Source organism: Chelonoidis abingdonii, chromosome 17, assembly GCF_003597395.2.
Source record: "Chelonoidis abingdonii isolate Lonesome George chromosome 17, CheloAbing_2.0, whole genome shotgun sequence".
Lineage (NCBI taxonomy): Eukaryota > Metazoa > Chordata > Testudines > Testudinidae > Chelonoidis > Chelonoidis abingdonii.
In genome coordinates, this window is record NC_133785.1 from 2,370,037 (window position 1) to 2,392,743 (window position 22,707).

General features: G+C 41.3%; 1 protein-coding gene across 3 annotated transcripts in view; it reads right to left on the bottom strand.

Annotated features, from left to right (window-relative positions):
- VGLL4 (vestigial like family member 4) overlaps positions 1-22,707 on the bottom strand; it is a 184,698-nt gene that overhangs the window by 50,620 nt on the left and 111,371 nt on the right. The window contains exon 1 of one of the 3 annotated variants that reach the window (XM_032773139.2): positions 12,336-12,857. The exons of the other annotated variants lie outside the window; for them this stretch is intronic. Within the exon in view, the coding sequence (XP_032629030.1) occupies positions 12,336-12,417 (82 nt within the window). The 5' untranslated portion in view covers positions 12,418-12,857. Of the gene's footprint in view, positions 1-12,335; positions 12,858-22,707 lie in introns of those variants that run through there. 3 annotated transcript variants of the gene reach the window in all.

A 22,707-nucleotide genomic window follows, 5' to 3' on the forward strand; every position in this document is an offset into this window, starting at 1 on the left:
TAAAACGCTACAAGATGATCTTATTTTGGGACTAATTTGAAAAAAAAGATACTAGTGACCCAAACTATTACTAACATTAGGATTATAACCCCTCACAACTCCACCCATTCACATGAGACTGACAAGCCAACATTGATAACCTTAATTACGAGTTCAGCCACCTATTTGAAATTTCTGTCTATGCTAGATGGTCCACTGCCACCCTTCCCTACCCACACCACCTCCTCCAAACAGTACACTCCTAATAGAGAGTGCAGAGCACACTCAGCTGCAATTATACATACATCATGATGGTTGTCACGGATGCACCCCTTCCTGACTACCCGCACACTACGACTGCTGTATGGGGAATCAAACGCTGTGCGCTCTGGATTCCCAAGGGAATTTCAAGCTCCTGGAGCCTGAATGGAGTCCAGCCATTGCCCCAAACTCGGGATCCGTGAGCACATGCTCAGGGCACAGATCTTCTATCTGATATCCACCTCTGAGTGTTGGGACTTGCTCTCCAGCTCCCTGGCTTTTCAGGGCACAGCACTGACCCTCCCAACTCCCCACACTTAAACACTCCCATCCCAAAAGTCCCATCAAAGAGGTATGAATCTTCCAGTTTATCATTTAACTCTCTCAGGTGCATGCAGCAGTTGTGTTTAAGCCAACAGGCACACACATTTTGTTCAGTCTCTCAGCTTTATGCTCTTCCTATTTAATCATGGAAAGTACAAGAACGTACAGATTGCCCAAAATAATAAAACATCCTAAACACAATGTCCCTCCTCGCTAGCTCTCTCTTCCCTTGGCAGACCATCTGTGTTCCCGCTTGCAAGGTCCTCCACCCCCTAGTCCTATTCTGCTCCTGCAGCAGCCTCCCTCATCTTAAACTTGTTCAAAATGGCTCCCCCTATTATCCCCTCACCCAAATTTCCTCCTCCCACCCTAGCCCCTTTATAGATTCCTGCTGGGAGGTCACCTGCTTCTTTTGTTCTGCCTTTTCCATTTTCCATTACTCCAAATTCCCCCCTCCCCTTCAGACATGAGGAGAAAGCATCTTCTCCCAGGAGAGCAAACCTATTGTCCCAAGGTGTTTTACTTTGAATTGAGAGTTGAGCGCTGATCATTCACCATTGTTTCTGGCCTGTCAGAGACATGACAGGCCAGCAAACTCACAGGGGATCCATCTACATATTGGCTTTCCAGGACACAGTTCATTTCATGACACAATTTCATAAAATCATCCAAAAATTAGAAGTGGTACAGACAAGCCCCTATGCATCACAACGGTCACTTATATAAGCAGGGCAGTCAGAAGGAGCTTTTGCAATGCCTTAAAAATATCTGATGAAGCACTAACAAGAAAGCTGCCCCATAGAAATTAAAACTGCACTGTGGAAACACATAGGGTATACGTGACTGCACCCATGGATGGTCCTAGCATGCCAATACAACAGCCAGCAGTGCCATATCATGCAGTCAATTACCTTCCAAAGCATATGGCTTTTATTGAAAGGGAAAAGAAACAATGGCTCTCTGTGTATCAAGCAACAATTCCAGGCTGATTTGTAAAGCAATATTTGAGGGAGCTGATACAGACCGTGTGTAAAAGAAAAAGTTGGCTGGCATTAAAGTAAAATTAAAAACAAAACTGGGAAAGCACAATACAATTTTTGTAAACACTCCTCCAGAAACTTGTATTCATCACTACCTCGTGCTTTTATCAGTGAAGAATTATGGCCTCTGTCCTGCTGGATTATTGTTACTGTAAACAACTTTGCTAAATTGCTTGGCACACTGTCTGCCTGTAGCATGTTAAACTCTAGAGTCTACTCAGCCAGAACCAAAACATAAAGGTCCATTTGTATTAATCCTCAAAAAGGAATTAAGAGGCAACTATTTTCATGCAAAGTAGATGTTTAAAAAAAAGCAAGACCAATACATATGGATGAACTTTTTCCATTCATAATTTTAGATGCCACACAATGCCGACTGTTGTTTAAGCTTCTAGTTGCTCTCTAACAGTCCTCTGTACAATACAGTGCTTTGTTTGAACTTTGGAGCAATTTAAGCTTTTTCAGTGTATTCTGAAGTCCCTGGATTTACATCCAAAGAAACTTGGCACTGACACAAATTTCACTTGTGAGTAAAAAGTCACAGCCTTTAAACAAATTCCTCATTAATGCAATGCAGTGGAATATTTGCTTCTATAGACCTTACCAAACTTTATCTCTGGAAATGGGCTGCTTATCTTATCCCATTGAAAGTTACAGAATACCCCCAGTACCATATTTGTTTGTTCATTCTTGATTTAAGGTCCTTCAATAAATGTTAGAAGGACTTAGAAGAATATCAAAACTCCAGGGAAATACTGTTCAAACCCAAACTGCTCCTTTTTGCAGGACCAATGAGGAAAAGAATCTTAAAGTTCACACTGAAGAGGACACTCCCAGTCAGTGACAGGAGATACTAAAACAAACACTGGAAAAAAGTCTATAATTCTTTGTCTTCTGATTATGAAAAAAGATATTTAAAAATAAAAAACTTACTGAATATAAATGTAGAGGACTCTCTATGTTTGTCCCAGTGTATTACCGTACTTTGATTAAAATAATGAACTTAATCCAGAGGGAAGCAGTCCAGTACAGTGTAAATAAAAGGGAAATTAAGTAAGATATTTTAGTTCACTGTGTAAGTGGTTTTCATAGGGTTCAACATTTCCACTCACTCTTATTTGAAGAACAGTGTTGTAAAGCTATTTTTATATATTTAGAAATGAAACAGGAATTGGAGTTAACAGGAGAAGCTGATTATACAAATCCAGAGTGAAAAGCAAGATCAGCAAAAACAAAAAACAAAAAAAACCCACAACACACACCACCTGGTGGAAACTATTCTTTAGAACTTAAAAAGAACATGTGATATTTCATTAAAAAAAAGTGAACAAATGAAGTTAGCAGAATTACTTTCAGGCTCTGTGTACTATATCATATATCTACACTGGGCTTTTTGGAAAACATACACATTTAATAATAGCTTGCTTCGCACTAAAACACTACATATCTTTACTAGTTGGAAATTGTAGCCAAGTAATTACAGGAAGTCAGTGAAATAATTATGTAATATGCAACTAACTAGTATAAGCTGTGTACATTAAGCTAGGAAACAAAACAAAAAGTGGTATTTTTCCTGTAAATCTGGATCCACTTTTCTTGATAACAAAATCCAGTTTTCTTGACTGTCCATAAGACATTGCAGAACAAAAACTATTTTGAGTGCTCTGAGTCTCATAACATGCCTGGAGGGATTTCTCTACATCTTACTGCCTTTTTTATACCTTTCCCAGTGCAACACTCCAAGCCCTGGGAACACAGTAATAATGCAAAGCATTAGACAATGGAAGAGGGAGGAAGGAAGACAGAAATCTGCCTTCCAACACAGAGCCATCTGTGCACTCCATGAGATAAACAACAAAGTGAAACAATCTTCCAATGGAGGACTGCACCTTCTCATAAATATTTAAGTTGCAATTATCAGGAGCCAAAGTTTACCAATCCACTGCTGGCGTACCAAAGGACATGCTCACCTGTGATTTATTTTGTTAACTCAAAGCTCTGCCTTCATTACCTCACACGAGACTCCCAGAGAAAGAATATGAAACTAAAGTAAATTGAGTTTCCACAGCAAAACAAGATGCAGATGTTATACCTCAGAGTACATCCCCAGATCAAATGTTTGTTATTTGATATGCAGCACTAGGAATTTGAGACTGGTACAGAATGTGTCTGCTTTATGGCCTTTTCACCCCAGTGAGGACACCATCTCCCATGAGTTTCCTGATTTCTCTAAGCTCATTAGAGAGAGAACAATGAAACTAAAGGACTACTCAATTAAACTGGCAGTTGTTGATAAATGTCACACGGAAGATAAATATACGTGATTCAGTTTAAGCATCAATATCAAGTGCTTGAATCTAGAAGCCTCCATTTTTTTCTATTTCTAATTGCACCAAACTGACTGAAAAATAATCTGTTTGAACAGCTGATCATCAACATCATTTCTGCCATCATTCTCCTGATGGAAGTGTGAATAGCTCTAGATTGAACAAGCTGAGGCATTTGTCTCTCCATCTAATGAGAAAAACGACATAAATTATCAATCATGTTGTACAATTAAAATAATTTTGCTGCCAAGCTGTACATTGATTGAGGCATCACTAACCATTTAAAGCCAAGAGAGTCTAATGAGAACATTCAAAAGGACGAAGGTTATCCACACAAAATAGATACCTCAACAGACATTTCAGCCATCTTGCAGGAAGTGAATGGCCCATCCAAGGGTAAATTCATTTATGTGTATACCATAGGCGCTGACTCCATGAGTGCTTCAGGGCTGCAGCAACCCAGGAACAAATAATGATGGGTACTTAGCATCCACCGGCAGCCCGCCCCGATCAGTGCCTCCCCCTGCACCCGGTGCCTCCTGCCCACCAGTGGCCCCTCCAATCACTATTTCCCTTCCCTCCCAGCACCTCCTGCCACCACAGATCAGCTGTTTAGCAGCAAGGAGGAGCTGCTGGGGGGAGGGTAGGGAGAGGAGCAAAGACCAGGCATGCTCAAGGAAGTGGGCGGAAAGGAGTGGGAAAAGGTGAGATGGCGTGGGGGTGGGAATGGGGGTTTGAGGAAGTGGTGGAGTGGAGGCAGGGCCTGGGGCAGAGTGGGGGTCAAGCGCCGCCCCCTCCCCCCCCCAGGAAAGGACAAAGTCACCACCCATGATAGATACTATCATCTTAAAATATCTAGAAGCCCTCATACTTGAAGCATGATGATTCACCTGGTATCTATTCTTGCTTCTGCCACTGATCTGCTGCATGACCTTGGACAAAGTCACCTCACATCCCCCACACAACTGTTTCCTCTCCCACTTTGTTGTTGGTTATAAAGTTCTCTGGGGCAGGGATTGTCTTTTACCATATTGTACAAAGCGTCTGACAGTAATGGACCAATCTCAGTTCAGGTTTCTAAGCCCTGCTATAATACAAATTAATAATAACAGTAATAATAATAATAATTCTCAGTTGTGCCATCCATTTGGCTAACCCTGTAATGCAACCACCTACCCCAGAAGAGGAGGCCACTTTATGTTGGAAGATCTCAGCAAACTTTCATTTAGGGCACGTCAACAATGGCAAAGTTACAGCGCCGGCAGTTACAGCGCCGCTCAGAGAGTGCTGAAGGGAAACTGGTGTCGTGTGTTAACACTGTCAGCTGCCTACGCAAGAGCATATTCACACGTGCAGCAGTATTTGGAGCGGTGCACTCTGGGCAGTTATACCACAGAGCACCTCCTCCTCTTCGCCACTAAGACTTGTGGGAAGGTGGAGGAGGTCGCGCAACATCTGGGTCCTGTCCCAATGAGCCGTGATGCATTGCTATACCTCCCAGAAATCCCTGTGCTTCCATCTGCATTTGGGGCCATCTTTCAACAGTTTGTGTACTGCGTGCCCTGCCTTTTGGGGCTCCAGGAATGGATCCCAAACTGCTGACCAGTATGCTGCTCACTCTGACCAACACATCACAAGTGGCAGTGGAGTTATTCCTTAAACTACAAAGGCAAGAGGAGTGTGACATTGATCTCGCCATGAGTAGTAACTACGACATGAGATTGCTTGTGGCATTCACGGAGGTGCTCACCATAGTGGAACGCCACTTTTGGGCTCAGGAAACGAGCACTGAGTGGTGGGATCACATCGTCATGCACGACTGGGATGACAAGCAGTGGCTGCAGAATTTTCAGATGAGGAAAGCTACATTCATGGGACTGTGTGACAAGCTTGCCCCAGCCCTGCGGCACAAGGACACGAGAATGTTGTTGGAGAAGCACGTGGTGAATGCACTGTGGAAGCTGGCTACTCCAGACTGCTACCGATTCATCACTAACCAGTTCAGAGTGGGAAAGTCGACCGTTGGACTTGTGCTGATGGAAGTGTGCAGGGCCATTAATTGCATCCTGCTTCGAAAGACTGTGACTCTGGGCAATGTACGTGACATTGTGGATGGCTTTGCACAAATGGGCTTCCCTAACTGCGGAGAGGCGATAGATGGCGCGCATATTCCAATTCTGGCACCAAACCACCTAGCCACCAAGTACATTAATCGCAAGAGGTATTTCTCAATGGTTCTCCAGGCGCTTGTGGATCACTGTGGGCGTTTCACAGACATTAACACAGGTATGAAAATGTGCATGACGCAGGTATCTTTCAGAACACTGGCCTATTCAAGAAGCTGCAAGCGGGGACTTTCTTCCCAGACCACAAGATCACTGTAGAGGAAGTCAAAATGCCCATTGTGATCCTGGGAGACCCTAACTACCCCTTAATGCCATGGCTTAAGAAGCCATACACAAGGTACCTTGACAGCAGCAAAAAGTGATTCAACAACAGGCTGAGCAAGTGCAGAATGACTGTTGAGTGTGCTTTTGGCCATTTAAAAGCCTGTGGGCAATGCCTGTATGGGAGGCTGAACCTGGCTGATTACAATATCCTTATGCTTATACCCACGTGCTGTACACTCCATAATATTTGTGAAGGGAAGGGTGAAAGCTTCACTCAGGGCTGGAAGGCAAATGCTCAGTGCCTGGAGGTTGAGTTTGAACAGACAGAGACCAGGGCCATTAGGGGAGCACAGCACGGGGCCATAAGGATCATGGATGCCTTGAGGCAACAATTTGAAGCTGAAAGCCACTAATATTTTTTGCTATGCTCGGGATTGCAGTGCTTGTAATGCTAGGAGGTGATTGTTACACACGATACAAGGGGGTTTAACATAATTGTATGTTGCTTTGCAGTGCTCTTTTTGCTTTAAATGAATAGAATAAAGATTGTTTTCAGACCAACACAATTCTTTTATTAAAAGACAACAACCAGAGGAGAGAGTCAAATGAAAAAATATATCAGCAGGAATGGGGATGGAGGAAGGATCCCGAGACAGCTAAAGATTTGTGTATGTCCAGGGATCATATCCAACCTTCTCCTTTGGAGTACAGTGCAGTGGGTACTGTACTTCTGCAGGACCAAACTGCAGAGGGATGGGTGTTGAATGCATTGAGTAGTGGGAGTCCACAGTGCTGGACTGTGAGGTGGGAAGAGTGGAATGCTGCGGGTAGAGAGTGGAGCCAGGAGGTTGATAACAGTGTGTTGGTGGTGTCTGGAGGGCACATGAGAAAGATTTTTGCTACAGCGGCTGCAAGGGAGGGCGAGTGCAGAGCTGCTCAGTTTGAAGAGCTAGTATTGCCTGGAGCGCGTCTGCTTGGTGCTCCATATTTAGGAGCCGCTTTGTGGCTTCTTTCTGGCATGCTACATTCTCCTTTCAGTCCCTCTTCTCGCAGTCCTGCCACTCTTTCAATTCCTGTTTCTTGGCGGCAGAGTGCATAACTTCATGCAGAAAGTCTTCCTTATTTCTTGGCCTCTTTCTAATTCTGCACAGCCATTCTGCTGCCGATAACAAAGAGGGATGCTGGGCTTCCAAGGTCAGCTCTGTGAAGTTTAAATGCAACACTTTACAGAAGCAGTAATTTAGTGCCCTGGTCCCTATGCGGCTCACCTGTGTGCAGCAATGGACCCCACCCACCCCCCACCCCATGACGGCACAGTGGCGCCGGAAAGTTACCATTAATGGGGCAAGAAACAAAGCAGCTCTGCCAAAGAATTTTGGGAGGGGATTGCCCAGTATCTCCACGAAAGTTTCCTGGAGATCTCTGTGGGAGATTCCCATGAAGTGAGGGAGTCAATCAACAAGCCTGTTCCACCGCTCAGACTAGGCATGCGGTGGGAGAAAAGCCTGCTTTCTGCAACCCTCCTGCCCCCAACAACTCGCTTCAGCGATTCCAAAAATCAGATCCACTTACCAGGGGCCTCCTCCCCTGTTTGTGCTTTGCCAAGATCTGACTGCTGTGGCCGGCTAGACTCCTCAGGGGTAGAAAAGAGCTCCTGGCTGCATGCATCTCTGACCTCCAAGTCTTTCTCCCCATCCACAGCCTCGTCCAAGATTTCCTCCTTCTGGCTCAGTCCACTCTTGACTAGCATGAGAACCAACAAAGTATCTACAGGGGCCTTCACAGTGGAGGTGGGGTCGCTGCCAAGTATTGCATCCAGCTATTTGTAGAACCAGCAGCTCATAGGCGCAGCACCGGAGCAGTGGTTTGCCTCCCGCACCTTGTGGTAGGTGTTCCACAGCACCTTCACTTTTAACCTACATTGCAATGTGTTCCAGTCATGGTCCCTTTCTATCATGCATTGTAAAATCTGTCTATAGGTATCATAATTCCTACGGCTGGAGAGCAGCTGAGACTGCCCTGCCTCCTCTCTCCAAATGCTAATGAGGTCCAGCTGCTCAGCATTGTTCCAAGCGGGGGATCGCCTGGTGTGTGGAGCAGGCATGGCCACTTGGAAAGATGCGCGGAAACCACTGCACACATCACCGAGCAAACAGAAAGGGGACTTTCAAATTTCCAAAGGAATTTACGGGGTGGAGCTAATGATTAGTCACCTGAGGGCAGGGCAGTAGAGTTCAAACCAATGACCAGAGAGGTGAGAACAGGCATCGTGGGACACCTCCTGGAGGCCAACTGCAGCTTTGTAACTGACCAGCATGTCTATGCTGCCACTGCAGCGCTGTAGCTCCGGCGCAGAAAGCTGTACGCCTCTCGTAGGGGTGATTTTTTTAAAGCGCTACAACTGCACAGGTGCTGCGCACTAAGTGACTTGGCAGTGTGTACAGCTCAGGAATTACAGCGCAGAAAGCTGCTTTACTATGCAGAAACTTGCCAGTGTAGACAAGGCCTTAGCTTCCTTCTTTGGCTTTCATCATTCTCGTCTCCCTCACATAGTAGACTGGCTCACAGTTAGGAACAGCATCCGTGACATAAGCAAGTCAGAGACCAAAGATTTACCCATTTTGCTTTGGTTTATGGTAGGCAACCCAACTTCTCTCTGAGGTCTGCCTAACCAATAGACTAGCTAGAACACACTGCCAGCCAAAATATTCCCCTAATCATGGCTGTACAATGACAATGCCGTGGAGGGCAGCGGAAGCACTTCGAAGCGATACAGAAAGTACACCTTAAAAAGAGAGGCATCAACCCAACAGACCAGGAGGACCCAGCACGGAACAGACCCATATGGCACCACACCATATACCAAGCCACAGCTCACTTTGAGGAGAACAGAGAAGCAACAAAGGAGGAAAGAAAGGGCACAACAGTCCAGCCAACAACTATGTCTCCTCCAAGATTACACCTGTCACTTCTGTGGGAAAATCTGCAGGGCATAAATTGGGCTCTTCAGCCACTTAAAAACCCAACAATGAACCCTCTTGGCAGACATCATCCACACATCGAGGGATAGCCAAAGAAGAAAAAAGAAAAAAGAATGACAGAGTGCTGGATAAAGACAAAATTAGACCCACTCTGAAAGACTGCTCTCATCCACTGGTCATTAAGCACCACCAGAGTACTGGCACTACTTAACCATCTGAAAGTTGTGGGTGCCAGTTTTCTGGGCAAGGAAAACAGAGACTAAACTTGGCGTCCAATTACAGTCCTCTACATCAGCACAATACACTGTGCTGGGCTACAGGGCTAGCAAGACATCCTTGTCGGGGAAAGAAGCTGCTTTTCCTTCCGAAGGGCCTGATCCTATCACCAATACATCCATGGAACACCCACTAAAATCTGAGGTGCTGCGCCTGCAGATCCATGGCCAGTCACTACTTTGTATTGGCTTGTTTATGCTGGAGGCGAAATTACCAACCAAGAGGAAAATGGGCAAATCCTCTCCAACGATAACGGTGCCCACATTTCACCAGTACCTGAATTGTCTCAATAAGTGAGGGCAAACAACACTGTTCTTTTAATAATGACTGATAGAAAATTATACCACTTTATCTGAAAGGGGCAGTTGAGGCAGCTATTCAGGAAAAGCAGCAACATGCTGCCATTTTCAAAAGAGCTTCAGGGAATAAAGGCACTCATTTCCCATTGAATTTCAATAGGATTTAGGCACCTAATTTTCTCCAGCCGTTTTGAAAATCCCAATCTATTATATAGATCTAATCATCATATAGTGCATTTGTATCTTATCTTACATCTGCAAAAGTACTTTTCAGGAGACTGTGTAAGTAGTTCAAGTATGATCCCAAATAAAGACTAATTAATTGAATCTGAAAAACACTTTGTTCCAAGTATACATATTACTGCAGCGTTGATTTTGAAAAGACAAGATCCATCACTGCCAACACAACTCCCCTGTAAAATAAATACTTTGGCATTGGCGTGGCAGATCTGCAAGCATCTCTAAAAACACCCTTCAGAGCTCAGTGCAGATGTGGTCAGTGTTTATACTTTTTAAACCATTGGAATATAAACACCTCACTATAAACACTGCTCAAGTATTGCTTTTTTTCATTTCTTACATATTTATTTTAGTGTTAAAAATAATGTTAACTTCCATAATAAGAAAAATTGCAACAGATGTTTAAACTAAATAAAAGCTGCTATATTATATTAGTGTGAGCTGTGTTTTTGCTTTCAAACTATTAAAAAGTATGATCTGTCCAAAGGAAGGTGGGAAAACAACATCTAGTAAGCAACTTTTATAAATATTAGGTAACAAATACAATTGACTGAAACTAGTAAGACTCACAGCAACAAAACTTTTTCCCTCTAGTCAGCAAAACCCTCAGAAAAATCCAACAAGCAAGCAGAAATTCTGTTTATAATGTTTGCCATTTTTCATCAGGAGCCAACTGTCACATCATAATAAAGCACTTGATTGTTAATGCAGGACAATGATGAGATTAACAAAAACCCTGCAACATTCCTTTATCCAATCACTCTTGCAACCACAAAGTTTCAAAAAAGAAACACCAGCACAAGAAAGAGCATGAAAGTCTGATTGGCCATGCACAATCTGCACCATATCATTCAATATTGACTAGCAAGTCTGATAAATCTGCTGTGCAAATAACTAAGTAAATGTCTACATAGGATCTTTGACTCTGTTCAAATGGAACCCCTCCTCCCCTGAAGCATTAATAATTCTACATGCAACCTCTCTGCTCCCCCTGGCACTTTGAAATGTAGTCTTTCTGACTTAAAACAGAGAGGGGAAGGGGAAGATCTATTTCTAGAGTGAGCATCCTGATTTTTGGGTTAGCCTTTTATTAAAGCATGTGAGTGGTTACCTCTTAATCAAATCTATACATTCTTTACTGCTTCTTCCCTGACAACTATAGCAAGTTTACTTTCCAAATGAACGTGGAAAATGTTCCTGCTAAATTAGAAGAGAGACTTCTGCAATGTTTGTATGTGGCTACAGGAAAACCTGCCCTCCTGCCAAGCTGAATTAGCTCAGTGGTGCCTTTCTTTCCACTCAAAGCCAGGCCATTGCCACTTCTTCAAACTGCACGTAGATAAAAAGCTCAACCAGATGATGCTAATTTCCACCTACCCCCGCCCCCCTTACCTCAGGCACCTTCAAAACAAGGCTACTATTACCTACACTATCAGAAGTAGCTGCCGACCTATGTCAGCTGGACACAAATAAGAAAACTCAGAGCACAGTGACGACCAAAAGTTTAAGTTTTCCAGGATGTTGTGTAATTCTTTCCACAGGGACTATGTGGAGGGCTCTTTGGGGAGGAGGTATGTTTGTGTGTGGGTGAGGGGGGAGACATCCTTCACTGTCAGGGCTTTCTCAGAGCTGTGCAGGAAATGAGAAGTCAAACAAAGAGCCACTCTGTGCTCTGTAATATGGGTTCCCTTCAATTGCAAAAGCTGAATAGTAAAATTCGTTATTGCTCAGGATGTAAGCACTGAACTAAAAACAAAAACTTGTCTCATTGTCCAAATACATCTACACTATGTGTTTAAGCGTATACATCTATTTACATTTAATGATGTACATTAAACATACACATTACAAATTAATACATACACCATATTGTAAAATAACTTTAAAATGTTTCCTTTACAACTACATTAACACTTGCAAAAAGTTATCTGGGTATTGCTGCTTTAAAGTACTTCAACCAGTACCATCTTTGCTGCGGGGGGGAGGAGGGGAAGATGAGGAGGAGACAACCTATACTTCATATTAATACTGAACAGTAAAATTTCCTTTAAAAAGAATAATTCAACTTCCATTTCACAAATCCCATTAAACCTGTAGACAGTACAAAACGCACTGCACCTTGTAACAACTACAAATAGAAGGGAGAGAGAATTTGTACTATAAACAACAAAAACACCCCACACCCCATAAAAAGCAAACTGCAAAATGAAACAATTACCTTCATAGCACAGCATGCCAATATTGTTGTTCATTTTGTCCAAGTATTGGTAGTTCAACAGGTCCATCTTCATAAATAGCATTTATCGGGCTAACAAAAAAGACCAGCTTGTTTGCTTTTGCCTAGAAATAGGCAGAAGGACGCGGGACAAACGCTGCCCAGTTAGCTCCTGGCTCTTTCTAAACTTCACAAGCTCAAGGCCCAGCCTTTGACTAATCAAAATAAAGTATATTAAGGAAAGTTGGATAGGGAGGGAGGAACCTTTCCAGGATCTCGGAGACTGAGTTTACAGTGTATTGGGTCTCTCGGCTACAAAGAAAACTGTTTAAAAAAAAAAAAGAAAAACTCTTTGCAAATCTTTTTGGGAATTTAAAAGGAAAAAAAAATGGGGAAATGTCCTAGGACAAAGACAAGCTAGTTCTCCTCACAGCCCGCTGCAAGTTAACTGCACTGACATGCAGGCTATGCTTGGTATGAGTCGTATGTAAACTAGCTTCCTCTTTCTATCAGGCAGAGAGCATTGAGCATGCTCACTGAATCCCTGGAGCTCTTCAAATGTCAGGGATATTTTCTGCACAAGATCAGTCTCTAAATGTATTGAGTGTTTGAAAGAAAGGAGGAGGAGGAGGAGGTGGAGAGTCTTTACAGAAGGGCCATGTCAGAGTTGCTCTTGACAGGAAGCAGTGTTACCGCTGCAAAACTGAAAGGAGGTGTGGGGGGTGTCACAGAAACAGGGAGAGGGAGAAGTGTCTTTTCAAGTACTGGGAAGAAGTCTACCAAGCTAAACCTGCAGGCAGGCTTCACTTTCTGAGAGAGGATTTCCAAGTGACAGAACTTAGGTTAAAAACTTTTTATTTTAAATTATTCTTCCCCTTCCCCCAACTTTAATTCAACATACACAGCTGACACTTATTTTTAATTGATTATAAAAATGTTTGCAATTCCTATTTGACCTGGTTTCAACATATTGTAATAGGTGCTGTTAATTCACTGAAAAATAATAAGATTTTAATATTAACAAAATGGAGTTTTAATGGCTCCAGAATGGAAGAATAAGAATTACAACTAAACCACCATATCAATTCTTTGAATAGGGGTGGTGGATATGCACACACAGGTTTATACTACAGCTTAATCAGTCTACTGCTACATTTTAAATCCCTAAGGGATGTCAGTAAACAAACATTTCAGGTTATGGCTTTTTAGTGCCTGGAGAATTCATTGTTCAAGCTCTGGTATAAATGACAGAAATGAAGGGGATTTTTACAACAGTTGTTCTCATCTCAGCATGTGGCCTGTTTTGCTGCAGTTCGAACCTTGATCTTAAAGATTTCTAATTTATACAGATGTATGTATGTCACCACAAGAGGCAGACCATGAGTATCAGCGCAGCTATGGTATGTCAACCTAATGGGTAACAATTGGTATCCCCTACAGTAGATCAGCACCTGAAATCTGATTTGAATGACAAAGCAATGCCACTACAGAAGCATGGTCTAAAGTAAACACGTAACTAATGGAGTTCTAACCCTACCTCTGGTACACATTCCCAATGTGGTCCTAATGGAATCCAGGAAGTGGCCGGGAGGAGTCCGCTCACTGCTAAAGGACCTGCCCCCAGCCTAAGGGGAGAATCCACAGGACCTGGAAGCCAAATGATTCCAGGCGACAACTAATGAGATAACAAGGACAGGAGTGAGGTCAAAGGGTCAAACAAAGGGAACCTGACTGGGACACTGAGCAGAGAACCCCAGACAGCGCCCACTGCTCCTCGAAGGCGTCAAGGGAGTCAGCAGACACCACCCAGAAGAACTCTGCACGGATGCGTGAGCAGACGGAGGATCAGAAATAGGCCCCACAGTCACAGGAGACCCCATCGGCCAGCCTCCTCTCTCTGGTTTTATAAATGGCCATTTTATCCAGGGCTAGGAGGAGGTTGACCAGGAGGTCCTGTGACTTTGTGGGGCCACGGATAGGGTCTTGGACAACTTCACTTCTCTGCCTTAGCTTCCCTGGAGGGAGCCCCACTCTCATTGCCTTTCAACATAAGTCACATGCATAACTTCAATTAGTGCCTTACAAAATCTCCTCCTTTGTGTCAAAGGGGAAGACTGGGGTTGTGCCACTCAACTGAGTTTTACCTGGACAGTCTGGTTTTTGGCTTCTGTTTCTGGATGCCATTGAGGGTTGCCAGGGGTCCGGTTTTAAATGGGAAAGTCCAGTCAAAAAGGTGGCAACTCTAGGGCAGACACTTGTCGTACAGGAGTGTTCTATGGAGTGACATTCTGCCAAAGCACTTGGAAGAGAGTGCAATATAAATGCCAAGGTATTATTGTTCCACCAAGGTTAAACCATTTAATTTAGAATAGTGTTTCCATACAAGTGAACTCAATTTACCTTCCAAAAATTACTTTACTTGGAATAGGAAAAGCAGTGCGGTAAATACCTGCTTGTATGCCATCTCAACTGAAGGGGCACACCACTAGAGTGATCCTAAGAACAATGCAACAGAAAACAAGTTCGGTGAAAAGAAATCCGGTTTCACTGGGTAGATGAAATGTAAAAGCTCTTCATTTGATATGGATCACTATTAAGGAAAACAGACAGACTCTCTCTATTAAAAGAATTATGGATCTCAGAGACCACGATGATAAGCACGGCACAAAAACATACAGATACTTAATGTTCAAGTAACCTCTTTCTTGTATAATAAGCAAAATAATTTGCTAATTAAAATTGACCATGATGTTTTTTGGCTCCCAGAATTTGAGACAGATAAAGCTGCACCCACTTACCTACAGGCTAAAAATAGCATAAGGTACTTTCTAGAAAGAGAATTTTTTAAATAAAGAAAATGACATTTTTAAGTTTAAAGGGGAATAGGCTGGAATCATTACTCAAGCACTACAGGGGCTTCTCGCTCTGATGCAGAAGCCACAACTTTGAAGTAAACCTTAAGTCCCACTACAATTAAGTGCTATACTGCTGTCTTACTGTCTTTCAGAGCATGTGCATTTAGTAAAAGCAAAACAGTGTTTTAATAAATATTGCAAGAATAGGATAACAAGGAAAAAAGGCTAGTCCTTATATATGTAAATATAGAGGTAAAGAGTTCACAGTTACAACATTGACAAAGGAGAGGCAAGTACCTCCAGCCTGAAGTGTAAATTCCATAGAGCAGACACACCACCACTTTGAGAATTAAGGAAAGTATTTACACTATGTGCAACTATAGTAGCTAGAGCATTCCTGAATTTCCATTACTACAAGCTAGTTGTATGGGAGAAAAGATAAGTATTGGCATATTCCAACTGCTGTTTGGAGTGTTCGGAGAGGGGGAAGCTAGTGTTCTATTTTATTCTATAAAGGTTCTCTTCCTGCACTCATCACTGAAGTACCTGAGCACCTTCTAGTACTACATTAAGTGACTAACATCTGTCACGTGCTTCCAGCTAAATAATAACTTGGTATCAAAAGTTCTAAACTGTGAATTTCCAAATTAATTAAAATATATATTATAAAAAGAAATGAATTCCTAGTGAAGGGACAGGAAGAAAAAAATTCTTGATGCAAATATGAGACAATCGATCACTCTGTACATCATCCCTAAAATCCCTACATGCTCAGGCATTGTGGGTACTAATACTAAGCATTCCTAGACTTTTTATTTCTCTGTAATGTGCTCAATGCACTCTTTCGAGGAAAGAATTCCTAACAGTCTTATAAATGATTCACTGAGCATTTCACCAGTTTGGAATAACTCAGGTTGAAATGTAATCAATGGCAAACGTATGTCACCAGGTTATATGCCAAGTATATGGAAAAGCAAACACTGCTAATAGCATATTCCATGAGTTTTGTTCTTTATGGATTAATATTATTGCTTAAAAGTTACAACACTTGCAAGTACCACTAAGTACTATACTTCCTGCATTACATGTGAGCTATACTTCTTACTGTGACACCACAAATACTTTTCTTTTGTAAAACAGGCCATTATATATTTATTTTCCATATACTCAAACTTTTAGTACAACAGCATCCCCTGGAGGTAATAGTGAAAAACCGCACACACATTTTCACCAGAAATGTTGTAACTCTGCAACAAACTGCATGGACTTTGAATCTGGCTAATCCCTTAGTAGACATTCTAGTTCAGCTTCCTCACAGTACTCAATTAATCAATTTATTAGGGATATGCTCCTGCAAGTTCAATAGCCAAGGGACACCTCACACCATAAGCTTGTATTTTTGGATGAAGAAGTCAAAGAACAATCAAATGGTGGCTTTAATTAATGGTTAAATCAAAATTGCCAAAACGAGAAATTGCTGATTACAACATTTGGACAAGGTAATGCCTCAGGAATAGTTTAACTTGCCCTAGAGGCAGAATTACTCAGAATTAGGGAATTATGAATTTAATCACTGCAAGATCTCTAGGACTCACTCTTCTAGCAACTTTTAACAAGCGAACAACAATGTATCAGAAACTGTTTTACTGCAGGTCTTCTTTAAAGCACGGTTGTGTGTCTGGCAAACAGCCAATATGAAGAACAAATCACTTTTTGTATTCAAAGGATTTATCAAATTTAGCAGTTTAAAGAGTTACCATAAGTGTTGAAGGCTATGTTGTAAAAGTCAAAATGGTCTTAATCACTTAATGGTTCTAAATGTCTATGGAATTTTTCCACCATTTGAGATTTTAATATGCCAAAGAACGTTATTAAAAATACCCTGCTCTGGCAAAAGTAAGTTTAGATCAATATTAGTGCCCAATTTTATCAAATGGCCACATGCCAATCTGTATCTAATTTGCACACTGCTACCCTGACCGCAAGCAACAAAATGGCCAGTTATTCCTCTAAATGGCAATTTGTAGGCAATAATTACACACATAAATTAGCTGCACAATTGTAAGATCAGCTACATGCACCCTTTTCTAAAAAGCAGCTCCAATATAACTAATAATTAAATATGGCTGCTTCCTGTTCTCATCCATCACCAATATGTGTGTTTCTATTGGAAAAAATATTTAACTGGGTCATGAAATATCAGCTGAAAAGCATTTTGGTTTAATTGTCTAAGATGTGTAGAGAAAAAACAAGCTATGTACTCTCTCAAAAATCAGATACGAGAAACTTTCCATCCATTTGCTATTTTTTTCATGCTTACGTATAGCTGAAAATATTACACTCCTACTAATTGTATGCAGATGTACTGAGTCCATCTTGCCATCTACTGATATTAAAGGATTTAGTGTGAAATTTTCAGTAGTATTTAAGCACCTATTCAGGTGATTTTGGAAAATGGTATTTGAAGTCTAATGTCTCATAGGTACTTTTGAAAATGTTACCCTTCTTGATCACAGAATTATTGTCCACAGCAACCAGTTTTGGAACTGATAGAAAAAAAATCTCTTTAAAGTGTAGAGAGACCTTATTCGTGAGTATGTTCTTGTACAAAACCTGTGTAAGGTAGTCCCTAATGGATTCCCATTTTTATACATTTCATATTCACTCAGTACCATTTCTAACATCAGACAGGTTATTAGGCCACTTGGAATGTATATTCATATCAGCTGATGACCTTGTCCTTGTTGTACTCCTGAGGGAATTCTATGTCAAAAAATTAAAAATTCTGCACAAAAGTATTTTAAAATTATGCAAAATTCTGCATATTTTTGTCAAAACAACACAATATAATCACACCATTTTCAATTACTTTGGTAATTTATTCCAAAATACCAGTCAGCAAGTATATCTGTAACAATACAGACAACAAAAAAGATTCAGGAAATGTTTTTTGACAAACAGATTCCTTACTAGTCATTTTAATACAGAACCCTTGAGCTCAGTACTTATCAGTACTTATGCTTATGAAAAGCACTTTTGGAACTTGAATGACTACAAGTGATCAGAACAGTAAGGGGATGGGAGGTTATTTTATTTTAACCTAAAGATGATCCGCTTCTCACAACTTGCACCAGGCCAAGGCATTAGTACCATACTAATTCAGAAGGAGCAGCAACAATTATCATCAACAGCAGCACTTCCTGCAAAGCCCTAACTTTTCCTTGGATATGCTCATTCATGTATTTTCTTAGTCTGTTTAGTTTGTGAAACAGGACATGATCACAGCTGGGAGTGGCATACTATGCACCGATTCTTTGTGAGGTATGTTAGATAATGAAACTTTCAACAGCCGGGACTTTAATGAGTTGCCTCTCATTTTCTTTACAAATCTCAGGGAGTCAAACTGACTTGTTTGCAACTCTTTATATTTTGATAATAGGAAATTAAAGGCAACTAGATAAGAAATCCTCGCTGTCAAGAATCACTTATAATTTTACCACCTTTCTTCCTACTATACACAGAGGAGAACACTGCACTGATATTTAGAATAAAAGATGATGCAGGAAAAACAAACATTGACAGCTACTTCTGTTTGTAGTCAGAATATTAGACATACCTTGTTTTACAGCTAAAATTAACTTGTTTTTGACTCACACTTAGATTTTATCAAGAAGGAGCACATATATATACACATCATAGTTTCAGAGTGAATATGCAAAATTAAGACATAAGACATGACTCATCAGTTTCCATTCCCATGAAACTACAGAAGTTCCTTGCTCATAGCTGTTTCAACAGCCATACCTCTGAAACTTGCATAAATAAAATATGACTGTAACTGAATTATTACTATGGGAGTGGGACACCACAATGTCTACCAACTTAATATATTTTGCATGAAGTAGGGCACAAAGAAAAGTTTACTGCAGCAATGGATCTGAGACTTCAATATACCCATTCACCAAGCTCATTTAATTAACTTGCTGATATATGCAGAAAATGCATTTTCTGAAAACAAACTCTAACTTCTGACTTTCACAAAAATCTGGATTAAATACAAAAATTATATTAACATAACATTTTGAAAGGTCGGGTAAACCCAGCATGAGAACGAACAGTGCAGTAAATCTAATTTATCTGTCCTTTAAACCCAAAAGGATTCAACACTGGCCAATATTACATCATGTGGGAAAAATGACATTTGATTAGTATGACTTGATTTGTTATTAAATATTTCATACACTTGAGTTATGTACAGAATTACCCAAAGCTGTCAATCACAATATTGTGTGTCTCTGTTCACCTAAGCAATCATGACCTTTTAACACAAGAGATCCTTTGGAATATAAGTCATTGCTGACAAGTCCTGAATTTGATAACTCCCAACATAATAAATACTTTTTTCCCCCTTCCATCATTGGTGCAAATCAAGGCTTGTCCCAATGTTAATATCAACATCAATGCTGGGTAACCTGTTGTATTTGCAGATCTGGATGTCTATACTATGTAGTCCTTCAGCCTGGCACACTAACTTCATTCTTGTTAGCTAGCAGGGAATTGAAGTTAACAAATTTCTTGCTCTCTGAAGCTCCGGACCAGCAGGAATTTTGTCAGTTTCTATCCCCTGCTGGCCTATAAGAATGGAGCCAGCCCAGAGAGACTGAAGGGACAGGGTAACGTGTCTATGCATATTTAAAGCTGCAAAAAAATCTAGTGCTCAGGAATTATGGTTAATGGATTGTTCAGCCTAGCAGCTGGGTTTTAAAGTCTATTGCAATCCATGACTCTTTTTAAACCATACATCAGTGAGATGTGGCAAAAAAGTGTACGTATGCACGCATGCTGAGGAAAGAAAGAATAGTAACAACTTTGACATGATGTGCATTGAAGTAAACCCTAATAAATGCTTTCAAAAATTCCAACAAACCCGTAACTTAAGCAGCAGATGAAGATTTTCTGCTCATGTAGCTGTAAAGTTAGTGCAAATTATTATCCATAGTATTATGGTAGTATCTACCTTGGGGCCTCTCTAAGCTAGGTGTTTCACAAACACTGTCAGTTACAACCCAACCCCTGAAAAGCTTATACTCTAAACAGGCAAAAAAAAAAAAAAAGAAGACAAAAGGAGGGAAACTGAAGTAGAGAAGAGATGTTCAAAGGTACAGATCGTAGATTGACTTTCAACAGCAGTTAAATGCCTAAGAGATTTATGCACCTAACTCCATTTGTGCATCTGAAAATTTCCCCCAGAAAGATTAAGTGATTTGCCCAAGACCACATAGTCTGTGACTTAGTTGAGAACTGATCTCAAATACCCTGGGTGCCAGTCCAGATCCTTGGCCAAAAAAATCCTCCCCCCTCTTTATACATTTGCTTAATATGCATATTTTCCTTTTTTATTTCATTGCACAGCAGACAACAGATATATAAAGATTCTTCACTAAGGGATAGCATCTGATTTTTGACAAGACACACATATGTACACATACAAGTGGGTCACTGAAAACTAAATTAAAAGGCTTCATATCACTAGGCTTCTTTTTTCTAAATATTATTAGTTTATAATAAATTAATTCATACCAAATAAACAAAGAAGTTTTACAGCCTAAACTTTTAACTAGTAGATATGAAACACTCATTTAGAGTTTTAGAAATTAAACACACTTTAAAAATGCCTGACACTACCAGATTTATTCTGCCTTCATCTTACAAATACTTACATACCCATTCGCAAAGTAGAAGAATGAAGGCCAGGAATACCAAGATTGCCTATCAACAGGCAGTTGATAAATGTGGCTAATAGATAAAAGCTAATTTTTGGAAAATGGGGAGGGGATGTACAAAATAATTTTCTAGCTAAGATTCTGCACAATCATCCTTGATCCTTTAAAAGATACATTAAACTCCTAAATAGGTAAGGCCCTACCAAATTCACAGCCATGAAGAACACTTCACTAACCATGAAATCTGGTTTTGCATGCGCTTTTATCCTATACTAATGCAGATTTCACAGGGGAGACCAGCGTTTCTCAAATTGGGGGTCCTTATCCAAAAGGGAGTTGCAGGGGGATTGAGGTTTTGCCACCTTACTTCTGCGCTGCTTTCAGAACTCGGCGGCCAGAGAGCAGTGGCTGCAGGCCAGGCGCCCAGCTCTGAAGGCAGCACCCCACCAGCAGCAGTGCAGAAGTAACGGTGGCAATACCATACCATGCCCCCTTTATTTCTGTGCTGCTGCTTTCAGAGCTAGGTGGCCAGAGAGTGGCGGCTGCTGATTGAGGGCCCAGCTCTTCAGGCAGCAGTGCAGAAGTAAGCGTGGCAATACCATATCATGCCATCCTTACTCCTGTGCTGCTGCTGGCGTCGGTTCTGCCTTCAGAGCTGGGATCCTGGTCAGCAGTCGCTGCTCTCCAGCTGCCCAGTTCTGAAGGCAGAGCAACCACCAGCAGCACAGAAGTAAGGGTAGCAGTGCCACAGTTTCCCCCACTACACACAATAATTTTGCGACCCCCCCAAAACTTGTTTTTGGGTCAGGACCGTTACAATGACAACACTGTGAAATTTCTGATTTAAATAGCTGAAATCATGATATGTATAAGTTTTAAAACCTTGTGACCATGAAATTGACCAAAATGGACTGTGAATTTGGTAGGATCCTATACATAGAGGATAATAATGATAAGCCTACTCATTATTACTACAGTATGTTTGTCGTGACAGGAAAAAAAAAAAAAAAAGTCACGGATAGCACGATTACCTAGTTTCGCCGTGAATTTTTGGTGCGTCCCTATGACTCATCCGCAGTAGCAGTTCCTGTCCTGTGAGGATGGGCTGGCTTCTCTCGCTGGGTGTTGCAACCAGATGTGCAGGGTCACAGCCCCTCTAAAGTTTGGTCCACCTGCCTTGATGGACTTACCTTCCAGTTCTTCATGTTTATTCCCCTTGCTTTTGTGTATAAACATCTAAGATGCTGAGCAGATTCCACCACGGTTATCCCTCTTGAAATGCAATACCATCACAAACAAATTACACAAGGGAGCAACATGTCCCTGCATTCTGCTAAGGCAGGGCCTTTACGAGTTGGCAACACTTCCAATCCTTCAGTGGCATGGACCTTGGGAAAAGTGGCGGGGCATGGTGGTCACTAGCAGACTCTCTCCTCCAGAAGCTTTGGATCCCTTCCCATTTCCACTGTGCCTAACAAAGACTCTCTGTATTATGGATGGAGTACTCCACTAGCTTGAAACAGATATTGTCTCCGTCTTGAAGATGGCATCATTTTTTCCAGTTGAATTAGTGAAAAACAGCTGCCTTTAATGTGCTTAACATGAAGATTTTTGTATTTTTCTGTTACAGAACATTAATAAATGGGTACTTGTTGAAGTACTGATATGTAAAAGAAAAGGCATTTGCTCAAATTCAGAAAAATCTATAAGAATTCGCTAGAGCAACAATACCTCCAAGCTGAAGAACATTTGCTATATGAGTGCTTGACCTTGATAGCAAGATATTTTGATGCATGA